We start from the raw sequence: 16,034 nt of genomic DNA, 5'->3' as shown, positions 1-16,034 counted from the left end.
AATTTGAGGCATGTGAAGCCATTTTGAGCCTGCAACCATGACAAAGGGCTCTGTGCTAATAATACTATACTAATATTCTCAACTAAGGGTCCATACGTTGTTTACGCTATAGCTTAACACTGCACTTAACTAAACCCGTATTATCTAAATGGTGTTTGTCATAAATGGTGTTTGTCATAAATCTCATACTGAAATTTTGTCTTTTAGTGCTTCACCCATACAAAAGTGTCCTGGGTCTCTGGCAGCCTGATATTGGCCCATATGGAGGGCTTCTCAATGTGGTGGTGAGTGACTCACACACCGCTACACCGTGCTCATAGGACACTGTATTTTGCCAAAGAGATTGGACTAACATTCTTGGCACACATATTTCTGATTGGACTGTCTGAATGTGTCTTATAATGGTTAATATGATATTGCTTCTTGGGGAATGAGTTTTTTTGGCGGCAGAATTGGTAAAGCCCAAGTCCGATTTTTTTTAAAAAACTGATTTGTTTAGGATTTTACCAGCTTAGATTGTCAATCCTCTCTGTCCAGTGTATGTTTGGAATATGACAAACTTATGACTATACGGGTCCTCCTCTAGTTTGACCCTAGATATGTACCTCACTCTCTCTTGCCCTCTAATTCAACTTTGTTGTATGGTAAATCTACAACTGGCTATGCCCTCTGCCCTCCTTTTTATCTCTCCATTCATAGCTTCTAATGGATGCCCTTTGAAGTCTTCCTAACACTTCCGATAGCCATGCTCTCTTGAAACCTCTACTAGTGCTTGTCTTGGTTATTGTATCGTAACATGAAACACAACGATAGACCAGATTTGTTCAGATTTAGTCAAACTTGACGCATACTACTACTGTATGAACATGTCCAGTTGAAGATTCCATTTAAGGAAGTGGGCAAATATATTTTTACGGCTAACTACATCATGTTTATGTATGGATATATATTTACTCATTAAGCTGAGGCCTTTATCCAAAGTGACTTGTAGCGAATACAGACACACTACCAGGGATTGACATGACACGGTGTTTCCAGGTGGAGGGGCTGTTTGTGGTCGGCTGGATGTACCTGCCGCCTCATGACCCGCGCGTGGAGGATCCCATGAGAAGGAGGCCTCTGTTCCGCATCACCATGTCGGAGGACAGGAAGGCTTCTGTGGAGTGCATGTACGGACACAAGGGCCCTCACAAGGGAGATATACAGGCAAGTCCCTCTGCAGAGCTCTGGCCCAATCCTGGGGAAGCCTGTAGAGCAAACTCACAAAAACATAGGTGTCAAGGTCTGAAAATCACTCGGAAATTTGGATTTTTATAGTGTTGGAAAGTACTTGGATATCCAGTTTAAAATGAGTTATAGTCCTTTAAAAACAAAAGTGGCTCAAAGTTATTTTCTTTGCTGGAATAAAGCCTTGTTCAAAAAAGTCCCTAAATATCCCAAAACCCTCCACCCTGATCAATCTGACATATCTCTTTATTTTTCAGACTGTTAAGAAGGATGAGTTTTCCACCAAATGTAACCAGACAGACCACCATCGCATGCCCGGAGGCCGACAGGAGGTAAGGCTGCCATTTCTGTCCTCCTCTGCACCAATAATAGCCGTTTTGTATCCCACTGAAGCCCCAACTGGAGGTGCTTGGTTCGGGAGCACCCTGGCACATTTTACTCTCCTCGGCCACCTAAATCTGCTGCAAATGGGTTTGGATGGGAAAGTGGTGACCCAGACTTTACATGGATGGCTTTCGATAAAGAAACCTCAATGACTGCAAATAATGTTCCACTTTGCCTTTCCTCTGTGTCTAATGTTCAGTGTTTGAAAGGCCCAGTGGTTCCTGCAACACTTCTGTCATGTTTTTAGTTGGTAATATATATACTATAGTGCTAAATGGCTCATTGGCTCTTGTGTGTATTTTTATGTAGCAGGGTTTCTTGTGCTTAAGCTTACTTGGCTAACAAACCGAGGCCTGACTAACATTGATCTTCAAGGAAGAGACGAATATACAGGATCTCTGTTGGCAGAGAGGGTGTACAAGGCGTCCTAAAGGGAAATCCATTTACTTTATTGGCTGTAACTTGTTACCCTTGAGTGGTCAAACTATCCCACACACTTTGTTCTTGTCATGTGTTTAAAAAGGTTGATTTGTTAGTTTGCTCATGTGTGTTATTGCACTTCTGATCCATTACGTGCGTGTGTGTGTGTGTGTGTGTTTGCAGGAGTTCAGGACTTGGTTGGAGGAAGAATGGGGACGGACGCTGGAAGACATCTTCCATGAACACACACAGGAGCTCATCCTCATGAAGTTCATTTATACCAGCCAATATGAGTAGGTTGTTTTTACTTCAATGTTTGTGTGTGTGCCATTTCTTAAAGCTGTTCCAAATTCAAAGACACCAACATTTCCCGTCTGCAATAAATAAAGCACCATCCTATCATGCATTTACATATTATAGTGAATGTATTGTTTGTTTTTATCTTGCCTTTGATTTGTGCTGTTTTCTGCTGCTGATCGCTGACACCTGAGTTACCCTCGCGGGGATTAATATTGTTGTCTTACCCTGGCCTCCTTCAAGTGAATGATCCCCAATGCCTTGTTTCGGTAGCAACTGCCTGACCTACCGGCGGATCTACCTTCCTCCTCTGCTGCCCACGGATCTCCTGAGACCTGGGCTGTTCAAGGGCACCTACGGCAGCCACGGCCTGGAGATTGTAATGCTGAGCTTCCACGGGGCGAGCGCCCGAGCCACCAAGCTCACGGTGAGTTCTGGTTGTTCCTCTTCTGCAGCAACACATCACACGTCTGCTCAGGGCAGGGAATGTCAGCCAAGTGTGTGTGTGAGTCACAAAGAGATTGGAGACACAGATGATAATGATAACACGCTCACCCATTCTCAGTGCCATTATCCAGAATTTCCTGTCTGGTTGTGAGGAAATTTTAAGTTTATTATTTCAATTAATAAACGCCTATCGCTGCAAAACATTAGAAATTCTATAGAGATGAATTCCTCTGATTAATTAAACTAAAACTATTGGGTCTACATGGCGTGCATCTCCGGGCGTATTCCACCATGTGATCGGGACGTTGACTCCGTCCCACCCTGCGCACACAGGGAGACCCCAACGTCCCCGCCGGCCAGCTGACCCTGGAGGTGGACCTGAGTCGTCCCGTGGTCCTCCCAGATCTGGAGCGCCAGCGCAGCATAGAGGAGCTGTCCCGCCTGGTCCTAGGAGTGCACGCCGAGGTCCAGAGGGAGGGGCCTGCCCCTGCAGCCTGCCCTGCGGGAGAGGGCCCCCTGGGGGTCACCGGGGGAAACGGGGCCGTCGGGGTCGCCAGCGGAGGCCCCCCTGAGGGGGTCCCTGAGGGGGGGGCCGCGGGGGAGAGCAGCAGCGGAGCCAGTGGCGGGGCTGAGGCGTCTGGGGCCAGCAGGGGGAGCAGCGCTCCAAGCCCCCCAGAGTCCCAGCCCTTCATCCTGCCCCTGGGGGTCATGGCCCGCAACGAGGTCTACCCTCGCACCTGCAAGAAGTGGTGAGTCCCAGCTGGAGTTGCAATGTTCACAGAAATTAAACAGAAATGTGTTTTCGAGCAGTGGTTATATTCATCGAGTTACGTTACATTTATTTAGCTGAGGTTTTTGTCAAAAGCGCTTTCAAACAATAAAGATACAACCTAAGGAGGGCAAGTGGCATGCAACAGTACATCAACTGCATCAATTAGGCAAAGTGCTTTAGGGGCTACATTATAGAAAGAAGAGATGAAGATAGATGTTTGTATTTCATTTTAGTATTCTTTTTTACTTTTTATTATTATTTTATTTTTGTTATTATTTATTATTGTCTGAACGGATGAGTTTTCAGTCAGCGGCGGAAGATTTGGTTTCAGCTGTCCTGAGTTGGGGAGCTTGTTTCATCATTGTGGAGGCGGGACAGCAAACAAGCAATATTTTTGTTGTTTGTTGATTGAGTGGCAGCTTGGGTCCCTCCAAGGGTAGCAGGCAGTTTGGCCCTCAAAGAGCCTGGTGGGCAGGTTGGGGTGTGTGGTTTGACCATTACACTGTATGAAGGATGGGTCTGGGCGGTTTACAACAGGGTAGGCACCTACCAGTGCCTTGAATTGTGTTCGCGCAGCCAGCGGTAGCCAGTGCACGTTGCGGCGATGTAATCGTACGGTGACATGTTTGATCCTCACTTGTTAAACCCCACTCAAACCCAACCCAAGCTAAGCATAAAAACGAGTGCGTTCAATGACTCCCCTCTCTACCTTTTTTGCTTTCAGCTTCTACGGGACGGGGCAGATCGCCGGCCACGGCTTCACCAGCCCCGAGCGAACCCCCGGGCTCTTCGTGCTCTTCGACAAAGATCGCTTCGGCTTCATCTGGCTGGAGCTGAAGTCCTTCAGCATGTACAGCCGACTGACAGACCGGCTAGGCCACGCCCACTCCCCCGACATGGAGTGCTTTGAAGCCATGCTACGTAACATGCAGTCGTGGACGTCCTGATAGGAGCAGCGACGCTAGAGCCACCTAAATTAGCAGTGCACTAATGCCTCCGCGTACGTAGCTCGCTCTCTCTCCCCCTGCTCCCTCCTCGATAAACCGCGCGCCACTTCCAACCCCGACCACTATTAACTATTATCTCGCTGATGCTATCTAAAACAGTGGTTTTACGGTCTCCAGATAGTTAGTGTCCACTGATACAACTTCGCTCTTTCACAACATGTACTTTGAATACTCACCATCTAGACATGACATCCGAGGCAACATGACACCACGTTTATTTTGTGGCGTGTTTTCAAGGGAAGAAAGCTTGAACTAGCTGGGGCTGGATCACAATCACGGGTGAATAATGTGAGGACATAGGAGGGGTGTGACTGACAACATGTTGTCTTTAATGAAGAGGGGTGTGACTGACAACATGTTGTCTTTAATGTCTCGGCCCCGGCATAGCCACAGGACACGTTGCACACAATAGCTTCTCAATAGTTTTGTATTTATTTATTTATTTTATTTATTTATTCCCAGCATAAGACTCGGAAGATAATGATAGCGGAACCAACAGTATGTGCCTCTTGTTATGAAACGTACACGATGTACTCTGCACGATATTTAAAAGGAAGAGGCATCCAATGTATTCTGGTCTGTGTTCTATCTAATGGCCCTAGTTAATCGCATGCAGACATTTGTTTTGAATCTAGTTACAATATCCTCACAACCATGACTGCAATATTATGAGGGGATTTTAGGACAATGGTGAGGCTTACTGCTTTGTTCTTAGATTCGTTCCACAGTTTATCACTTATTGATTAAATAGAGCTAATCACGATATATAAAGAAAACAAAATAATGCATCTCAGGTGTTTAATACATGACACTAAGTCCATAACCAATTGATGATAACTATTTTAATAACCCATAGAGTAATAAAGTGTGCATTATAAAATGTGATTAATTTTATATAATCCACCATTGAAAAAGTAGTTTTTGCTATCTTATCTTATTCTGCAATGTGAACTTTGGACATTTTACTGACTAAATATATTGTCTTTTGAAATAGATTTGGCTGGCTTCATACCGGCAAATAGTTATTTGTTTTTTGTTTAATTTGTAAATGGTGACCAATCCCTAGTGGTGACTGATCCCAAAACACAAGGCATATTTCAAAGTTCAAAGTGTCTGTATGTCTTATCATGGCCTCTATAAGCTCTCTGCTCCAAGTGCACTTTTCTGGGCGGTATACTGATCTAAAACCACTAGGAAACACCTTTATAAAAGACCTTGATAGAGAAACTGTGAAACATTCATGAAATACTTGCAATGTCTAATATAAGGGATGGTCGTTTTAGTTTAGAGTCGCATTTACTCAATTTCTGGCTATCTTTGTACGTTTCCCTTTCATTCATTAGCCTTCGATCTTTAACCCTTGAATGATTTGCCTTCAAACACATGCGTGGTTTCATGGAAAGGCCTACTTGGGAACACTTGGAAGTTTTGACCCACTGCACTGCTACCATCTGATTTCAGGGAGCGTTTCAGCGTAGAGACCCTCTTCTGAGGTAACTAAGATAACAACTACAAGAAGAACATCTTTTGTCACAGCTGTATGTTCTCTAATAAACTTACAGGTAAAAATTCTGGCTTGATTCATCCTTCCTTCAATTATAGGCAGTCAAATAATTGTTAATGCACGACGCTGAAGTTGGCATCCGATTCGCAGCATCCGATTCAGCAGCTGGTCCACTTTAAATCGTTCCTGATTGAAAACCACTACACCTAGACTCTTCAAATCTGGACTAAATGATCACAGTGAGGCTATACATTATAATAAACATAGTTACAGATTTGTGAAACCTTTTTTCTATTTGTGAAAATGCAATACAGACTAATTTTAATGCTTTTTAGGGGTCCAGACTGCATTAGAACGGGTCCTGATTGAAAACCACTACACCTAGACTCTTCAAATCTAGACTAAATTATCACAGTGAGGCTATACATTATGTAAAAGATAGTTTCAGATTTGTGAAACCTTTACCCTATTTGTGAAAATGCAATAAAGGCACATTTTAATGCTTTTTAGGGGTCCAGACCGCATTAGAACTGATCCTGATTAAAAACCACTACACCTAGACTCTTCAAATCTGGACTAAATTATCACAGTGAGGCTATACATTATGTAAAACATAGTTTCAGATTTGTGAAACCTTTAACCTATTTGTGAAAATGCAATGCAGTCTGGACCCCTAAAAAGCATTCAAATAAGCCTGTATTGCATTTTCACAAATAGGGTAAAGGTTTCACAAATCTGAAACTATGTTTTACATAATGTATAGCCTCACTGTGATAATGTAGTCCAGATTTGAAGAGTCTAGGTGTAGTGGTTTTCAATCAGGACCGATTTGAAGATTCTAAGTGGTTTTCAAGCCGAATTGGATGCTGCGAATCGGATGCCAACTTCAGCGTCGTTGTTAACGCAACAAGTGCTGACAGCGACAGCCTACCCCTAAGTCAGTGATCATATCATTAAGAGAGCTTCACGCAATTTTAAAGTATTTATTTATTTCCTCGTAAGTTAACCACGTGAAATATAGTTAAATTACTATTAATCAGATAGACTAGTGTAGCCCGAGCATAGCTGTCTGGGTGATCAGTTCGAGCCCCACCGGGACCACAATATGCCAAGAGTGCATGCATTCACGGTAGGAACGTTTTGAATATAATTTGTCAAATGTCATATTTATCTATTTTAGCTGCTCACGTGGACTCATTAATATAGGCTACTATATGACAGGTCATTGGCAGATAACATTACCATCTGCGTAGGCCTACAAGCTTCATGGTAAAGACCTGTGTTTTATACACACTGCCCGGTTTGATCAACAAAATGGCGATGTGTTTTAACAATGTAGAATATCCTAATAACATTTAAATATAGGCCTATGTTTCATATCTTCTGCATAGCTCTGGACGGCACTTAAGTGTTCCACCTACCGCTGTTAGCAGTGAATGTGGCTGTGCCGCTATTACCAGGCTCAAAGGCGTCCTTATCGGGATGCTACGAATGAGCGTTATTGGCGAGAGGAGAGAGAGGCGGGACTTTCTGTTACAATTCATTGACGCCGCATTGAATGTGTCTAGCGGCTAGAGAAGGGGAGGAACTTCCGAAAGAGGGTTGTCTATTTCCGGTAAATGTTTCGGAAATCTTTTTGTCGCCTTCTTCGTTTAATAAAATCAATAATTATCCTCCGTTTTGTTGATCTACTTCTTCACGACGTTCTTATTCGTTTTGCTCCGGCGACAGTTAAACTGGCTTACATAACCAGTAATACGAAGTAAGAGACCGGAAATTGAGTGGCGCCATACCAGCATAACGCTACAACGCGGGATCTTATCCCAGCCTAGGTCGCTATGGTAGCTCTCGGGAACTCCAGCAGACGACGGACGAGCCCCACATCTCTCGCGAGGAACGACGCCGTTATCGGAATCTCTACAAACAACACGAGAATTCGTCATTCACACGGTAATATACCCGAATCTATCACGGTACACGCCCGGCGCAGTGGTAACGCCGACACACGGGCTGGATGGAAAGCATATTTTAGCCTTATGTTTTTTCCAATACTGTGCTATTTGCTGCACTTGAAGGAGACGAGGCCTAGCGGGCTGACCATGATGCCAAAGCCCTTTTTTAGCCGACGAGAATCCGATCACAAATCACATGTTGGCGGGCCCGTACGGGGGTCCATACACCTCCAACTTCCACCCTAGTCTACTGTTTTTATTTCAACACATGTGTTCCGGTGTTTCTATCGATCGTTAACAATGTGCCAATTATTTTGCCATGTCCCCTCCTTTTAAAAAAGTCCCCATAATACCTCAAGAGCTAGCTAGGTGGTTAGCATGGCTAAGCTAGAGGCTAGCAGCTAGCTAGGCTGTGTTGCTGCATGATGGTTTCAGGTTTAGCTTCTGATACTTTAACTGAGTGGGTTTCGACACACACACTTCTGAAACTGCCATGGATTAATATAGGATACAGATCTCTCTTAAACCTGAATGGTGATCAGAAGTATATATTAGTTTAGAGGTGCATATAAACATCAGTATGTATTCACATGGGTGGAGATACATAGGGTTTCTGACTTGACGAACCACGTTACAGTTTTGGATCTCCACATCATGACCTTATTTTACCTTTAACCGTAGACCTATTACAACTACCCCAACAGGCTGTCTACTGCCCCATGTGGTGGGAAGTATGCCTATTGTGCATATACACCAACCAACAGTCAAACCAATTAATACAGCCCAGAACATAAACTCTGCAGCCAGCCACCTAAATCACAATATTCCTCATCCTCATCCTCATCCGCTTATCCGGGGTCGGGTCGCGGGGGGAGCAGCTCAAGCAGGCTATCAAATATTATTATTTGAACACTATGAAACATTGTGGTGAACAAAAGTTGAATGCATTTACTTCACTAATTCACTAACATATATTCAGAAATAAAATGTAATTCATTATCTTGTATTACTCCTAAACAGGAACCAAATGGGATCTTGATTTTTCGAATATCACATGTTTCGTCCAACTCTCCCAAAACAACTTTGCCGACATTCTGCGTTGATTGTAGTTTTGCTGTCTCAATTGTTTTCTGTCCTCATAGCTGTGAATGATGTCAGAGGGAGACTTGGATGAAATCGTACAAATTACAGTGGAGGACTTCGCTCAAGGCGACCAGAACGGTAAGCGCTGTATCCTAAACTGATAGCTAGGGCTCGCTCATATGTCGTCTTGTTTATCAATTTCCTTACTCACAATATTGACTTAACGTTTATATATAATAATGTCATATTATGATGCCAATATGACACTTTAAATTTTACTGTGGACTATTATTTGTAATCGCTGACCGTTTGAAGATAGGACTTATTTTAAATTAATTGGCATATCGTTTGTACGTATTATGTGGACTCAAATATAGTTTTATATTGCTTTTGCCATAATGAGTTAGTTTGAGAATCAATCCTCCCCCCAAGTGAAGTATTTCCTAATGCAGTAAAATTTCTTTGCATTTGATTTTGGTTAGAAATGCTGGAAAATCATGAAGACGATGGAGAAAGGTCCCAACGGAAAAGGAGAAAATTGAGCACAGAAAACAACAGCCAGGATATATCCTCGATAAGGGTAGGATACCTTGTCTCACACAGTGGAACACGCCCTTCAGCTTTTCATAGTGTTTGTGTTGAATTATCAATAATCTATAATTTACAAACATTTATAATTTATTAACATTTCATAAAGAATTATTCCAAATGACCAGCGCACAGTGGTGTTTTGATCTGCTTCGTTTTTCCTGACAAGCAGCCAAGAAAGTTAACATTTAATAATGATCCATGGCCCAAATATTTGAATGTCTGAAGCATTAAGTGGCAATTGTTTGGTATTTGTACATGATGAACGACCTCGACGACTAATCCATCATTCGATTTAGGTTTGATTACTTGTCTGTCAAGCAGCTAAACGTTGCGGCTCTACATTTGGTTTGTTCCCCAGAGCCTGTTGAGTTCCCTCCAGTCCACAATATGCCAGCGTCTCGAGGGCATCGAGTCCAAGCTGCAGGCCGTGGAGGCCTCGTGTAAAGCCTTCGGACGGAAGCTCGACAGCCTGGTGCCCAGTGCTAAGAGCCAGAGTCCCATCCAGGTGCCCATGGTGGCAGGCTCCCCGCAGGGTGCCACCCAGACCTGGAACAAAGTGCGATGGTGAGCATCGTTGTGTTCTCTCCTTGTGGGGAACCTCAGTCCCAGCATTAGACGGATCACCACCTGTGAGGAGCGGTGGGCTACTGGACACGTTGTAGCGCCCGGGAACCAACTTCAGATTTCTGAGACCACAGTGTGGTCATGCGCAGGGCAGGAAACTTAACAAAATGTGGATACAGTGAATGTCGGCATAGTTGGGATAAGCCTGTTAATGATGCGAAAAACTAATGAACGCAAAACTAGCAAAATAGGGGTCATTGGTCATGCTTGTTACCGAAATCTTAGTGGATTTAGAGTTTTTTGTATCCCTTGACACTAGAATAATTTGGGGAGTAGAAATTAAATACCCTTTCGCACAAGATCCGACATGAATGCAAGAATCAGCAACACGCATCCCTTTTTTTATTTATTAATTTCTAACTACGATTTCTTTATTTTTTGCCGTTGACACTGACTTGAATGACATGCTGCTGTGTTAGGTTAACAGCCTATATAACTGCTCCTAGGAACTCAGTGGCTCCAAGTTCACGATGCTATTTTGGGTTAACTGCCTTTAAAGGACCACAGCAGCCACAGCATTTTTCTTCTGTTACTTAATGATTGGATCCGTACAATCCGGCTTGATTGTTTCTAATTAGCATAACACAGGGGTCTGGTTATTATTTTTCCCATAATTGAACATTTGAGACCAATCCGTAAGCATTGATTTTAAAACATTTTGAACAGCGGGTGCTTGTTGTTTCTCGATTGTTTATCTTCCTCGTTTTTTGTGTCATGGCTGAGTGCTTTAATAACAAATGACCTGTGCAATCTCTCATACGTCTCCTATCTTTTTCCCCAAAGTGTTGTTCCACAAACGAACGTGATCGTGAGCAGTGACCGGCCCAAGAGCTCCATCCCGGAAGACAGTCCTCTGGAGAACCTGCTCAGCAAGTGAGTTTCACCCCTGTCCGTGTCTGTTATCGAGTCATACATTGAGTCTCTTCCAGTTCGTGTCTTTTATCGAGTCATTCACTGAGTCTCTCCTCTGTTAATGTCTTTTATCAAAGTCATACATCAACAACAACAGTCCAACATTCCTATCTTATTAAAACCATATGGGAAAAATACTTTAACAAATAGGAATGTGCAATTGTCCTTGAGATGTGACAACTTAAATACGAACAGGCTCTTTACAGTTTACATTTATTCCACTGGGTAGCACTGCTGTCACGCTGTACCTTTACTGCTGAACCCATCCGTGTGTAATGAATTGAGCTCTGTGTTAATTCCTACAGGGTCATGATCAATTTGCATACCCAACGGTGGCATAATGGTAGCCATTTTGGCTATTTCGGCGACCAAGAATAGATTTTTCATTCTCAGCCATGCCCTGGTTTTATATACCTTAGGTAGTTCCTTTCTAAACTCTTTTGCCGCCTAAAACAACATCCACTCACAAGGCAGCAAACGCTCATTGGCAGAGTGGCTTACCCTTACCCACTGTGACTTTCCTCTACCCCCTGATCCGGATTAAATTAGAGTTTTATTGTAGCATGGGACGGAGACAAATCTGTGAGCTCATGTTTTATGTGCTCCAACTTATGTGTCTGGCCAACATCCCGTTTCGGACACATTTCCAGCAAATGGCCTTGGTTGGGCCAATCACAGCCAAAATGGGGTGGGTTTGATTGGATGTCTGTACAGAAGATCGCCCAATTGGAGGGCCGTTTGGTGCATTTCATAAACAACCAAGATGTGCTCTGATTGGCTGTAGGAATATCCAAATGCATCCAGGGGGCCGTTAAACTGCAGCCGCTGTTAACAACCCAATGAAAATTAAAAAATTAACCAACAGGGTCCAGAATAACACACATTTGCAAAAGGATCTGGCGAAGTCAGACTAGTATTATTGTCCATCAGGTGGAAATTCATCTGCGGCCCAATTCAGTGGTTTAAAACACAAAACAGCATTACAATACACCACAAAAAAAAACATAATACACATGAAACCAAACCCAACAGCAGGCATCCTTTCACCCAGTGGGTCATGTCCACACGGTACCACGAGTGTCCAAGTGGTGAGGAGCCACAAGCTGAGTTTGGGCCTCCTGTGTGTCCCCAGCACGGTGGGCAGCGGCCGGCGCCAGAACACCATCCTGGTGAAGGTCCCCGGCCCCGAGGAGAGCCAGGAGGACCAGGACAGCGGCTCGGAGGCCAGCGACTCGGTCTCCAACAGCGGCAACACGTCCAACACGCAGAACGGACAGACGGTCACGCTGATCACGCTCAACTCGGAGGGTATGTCACATGCACGCAAAGGGACACGCGCACACGCACACAAGAACACGACCAACCAAGCACACGCACACGAGAACACATGGACGACAGGAACACACGCGCACGCACTTGCACAAGAACACATGCATGCACACACAGAAGAATGCACGCACGCACAAGAGCACACACACGAACACAGCCACAAGAACACACACACAAGGGATGTAACGGTGTCCGGTGTTACGGTAAACCCTGATAAAAATGTTGTCAATAACAATTACCGTTTTCATTTCAAATAAAATTATTATCTCGGTGGATAACCCGATAACCCGCGGTGTGGAAACCGTGTGCTTAAATCCTTCCCAGCGCTTCATCCCGAGTCTCCTGAAGTTGCCACGCAGGCGCACTGTAGCCTACAACATTACGTTTTTAAGTTTCTTGAAGTGGGAATCATGGTGGAAGTAGGAGACGACAGGGCTCAAGAAATCCATCAGCCTTCCAATAGGGATGTGCATTTCTGGCAAAAATACTATTCAATATTCGCTGAGAAGTATTCGAAAATCAGTCAATCAAGTAGCCCCCACGCACGCACACACGCACCTCGGATGCACGCACACACATTGACACAGGGAGAGGCTTTTATGACTGCGCCATCAACATTCAACATCAAAATTATTTTTTATTGGCAGATAGGCCTACATGCGCCGAAAACATATCGCTATTTATTTATTTATTTTACTGAACACAGCCTGCATGATGGTGAACTAGACACGTCAAAAAAATAACTTCACGCGGTGTGTCTTTTTATAATTTATTTGTTACCAGCATTCGTAGTGTTGATCAGCAGAGAAATAGTCCGCCAAAGACGTTGACGTCGCTTAGCAACTGAGGACGCTGGGGTTGATAAGTTACCGGAGTACTTGCGGAGTGATATGATGGAAAAAAAAAAAAAATCTACTTTCCTTGACAGCGGTCATTATATGCTTAGCATATAATGACCGCTAATGACTTAACGGTGAATGATAAAAAAATTAATAATCAAAAAATTATTCACCACCGGAGATTGGGAACGGAGCGATCAACAGCATTGAGAAGAGCCGTGTAATAAATAACGATAGTCACATTCATTATCCGATATTCTACGTGACTCTGACTATTAGACGATCGTAGAACATCCCTACCTTCTAAGACGACTAACTCTGAAGTATGGGCATTTTTGGGTAGTTAAAAATACTGCGATAATACCGAAAACCGGGATAATTTTGGGCACAATAACAGTGAGGTTACATTTTCATACCGTTACATCCCTAACACACACAAGAACACACACAAGAACACACGCAGGCACACACAAGAACATACGCACACACTTACACACTGCTGCATGCAAACACTAGGACACATGCAAGCGCTTACGTAGGCACGCACAGGAATACAAACATGCACTCACACAAGAACAAATGCATGCACTTTTGCCCTCATGCATGCACACACAAGAACACACACACTTATGAATGGACACACAGTATCAAACGCACACCCCCAGGAATGTGCTCACGCATGCACACACAAGAACACACACAATTACACACTCACAACAACACAAGCATGCCTTTACGCTCTCAAGCACGCACGCACCAGAACACATCCATTCACACACACACACGCACACACACACTTATGCACGCACGCACTCACACATGCACCCACGCACAAGAACGCTCACACCTAAGAACTCACAAGAACACCGGCACGTACTTATGCATGCACGCACAGGAACACGCGCATTTACTCGCATAACCCCGTCTGCACGTATGCACTCACACAGATCATCAAGACACACAATGTTTTCCTTGTGATCTTGATCATGTCCTCAGTTTAGCCCACCAACTCAAAGTTTGACCGATAACGAGTTTAGACATTTGTGACCGTTATGTCTAATTGAAGGCACATCCAACTGACTAATACTGGTGGAATCTGAGCTGTTTTGATGTCTCAGTGGTTGTTGTGTGTGTGTTTGTGTGTGGATGCGTACCCCGACGGCTCGGCCCTAAACCCAGAGTAATTCCTTGTTAAGACAATTGGGTTTTTACTGTTGATCTTTTTCTTTGACTTGTTCTCAATCAGTCTTCCAGAAAGTTTGAGTTAGCTTCAAAGGGGAAACGCAACGTTTAATTGTATCTGCAGATGTGAGCCGTTGTTTAAACACAAACCGATCATTTCAAAGTTGTGTTTTAATCAGAGGGAGATAAAAGTGGAGTGTGGTACTGGCAGCGGGAGGTCATGCAATGTGTGCGCCAGTCCCCAAACCATCTCAAAGAATCCCTCTTGGCTTCAACAAGTCTTGTTAAATATATTGTTGAAAATAGTTACATTGTGCCTCAGCGTCTTTCTTTCCTACCATATGAGCGTGCGTGCCATAGTTTAAATGATCAAACCATGCTTTGTAGTCTGGTCAAATAGACTAAGAACATGTGTGTGTTAAAATGTTAATTTAAAAGATTATTAGTTATCTTCATTTATGTATTATTTATGTAATTCATGTACTGTAAGGATTGCAGATTGCAGAGGACAGCCTTCGACTCGATCTCTAATCTTAAAAGTCTCCCGTACTACTGGGAGCAACAAACCATAACCCCAACTGAATCATCACTTGGTTCTTCCCGCTCCTTCCTTCAGAGGACTTCCCAGCAGGCACCTGGCTGGGCGACGAGAACAACCTGGAGATGCGCGTGAGGTGTCCCATCTCGGCCGCCGACATGCTCCACATCGCCACCAACTGCCGGACGGCGGAGAAGATGGCCCTGACCCTGCTGGACTACCTGTTCCACCGCGAGATCCAGGCCATGTCCAACCTGTCCGGCCAGGGCAAGCACGGCAAGAAGCAGCTGGACCCTCTCATGATCTACGGCATCCGCTGTGAGTCCCCTCTCTCCGCCCTGCCACCCATCCATAGTACCTCTCTGCGTATACCTCCACCCATGTCCACAGCCATATGGCCATCTGTCAATCCACACGCCCATTCACCCATCCATACGCCCAATTACCCATCCACCCACCCACGAGCCCATCCACCCATCCATAGTACTACCGTACGTACTCTACCTCCACCCATCCACCCATCCATAGTACTACCGTACGTACTCTACCTCCACCCATCCACCCATCCATAGTACTACCGTACGTACTCTACCTCCACCCATCCACCCATCCATAGTACTACCGTACGTACTCTACCTCCACCCATCCACCCATCCATATCCCCATCTACTTGCATGCGTAGGAACATGCGTATTGTACATGTACTGCAGCCTCTCTCTACCTTTAGCCAAAGTATGACCGCTAATTGAATATTTCAGACCCTTTTTCTCTTATCCCGCATGCAGCTTCTGCCCCTTGCCTGGCCCCCGTTGTATGAATATGAATCTGTTCTTAATGGCTTGACTGGTTGTAAAGGTTAAAACATATTTTGAAGTCGCTAATTGCTTTCATTTCGCTATCAAAGCACATCAGAAATCTGCTGAAGC

The 16,034-nt window shown here is 44.2% G+C and overlaps 1 protein-coding gene across 4 annotated transcripts in view; it reads left to right on the top strand.

Moving 5' to 3' along the window:
• banp (BTG3 associated nuclear protein) overlaps positions 1–16,034 on the top strand; it is a 44,901-nt gene that overhangs the window by 3,141 nt on the left and 25,726 nt on the right. For 2 of the 4 annotated variants that reach the window (XR_008896579.1, XR_008896578.1), the window contains 8 exons: positions 208–284; positions 1,039–1,206; positions 1,485–1,559; positions 2,215–2,324; positions 2,602–2,755; positions 3,109–3,524; positions 4,272–7,187; positions 7,886–7,993. Coding sequence is in view for 2 of the 4 variants with exons in the window: in XM_056599476.1 (XP_056455451.1) it covers positions 9,159–9,231; positions 9,576–9,673; positions 10,043–10,248; positions 11,092–11,181; positions 12,353–12,528; positions 15,187–15,426 (883 nt within the window). In the remaining 2 variants the exon portion in view is untranslated. Of the gene's footprint in view, positions 1–207; positions 285–1,038; positions 1,207–1,484; positions 1,560–2,214; positions 2,325–2,601; positions 2,756–3,108; positions 3,525–4,271; positions 7,188–7,885; positions 8,009–9,152; positions 9,232–9,575; positions 9,674–10,042; positions 10,249–11,091; positions 11,182–12,352; positions 12,529–15,186; positions 15,427–16,034 lie in introns of those variants that run through there. The other 2 variants (XM_056599476.1, XM_056599474.1) reach the window with 2 other exon arrangements.

This window comes from Gadus chalcogrammus, chromosome 9 (genome assembly GCF_026213295.1).
Source record: "Gadus chalcogrammus isolate NIFS_2021 chromosome 9, NIFS_Gcha_1.0, whole genome shotgun sequence".
NCBI lineage: Eukaryota > Metazoa > Chordata > Actinopteri > Gadiformes > Gadidae > Gadus > Gadus chalcogrammus.
This window is presented reverse-complemented; position numbering and strand designations above follow the sequence as displayed.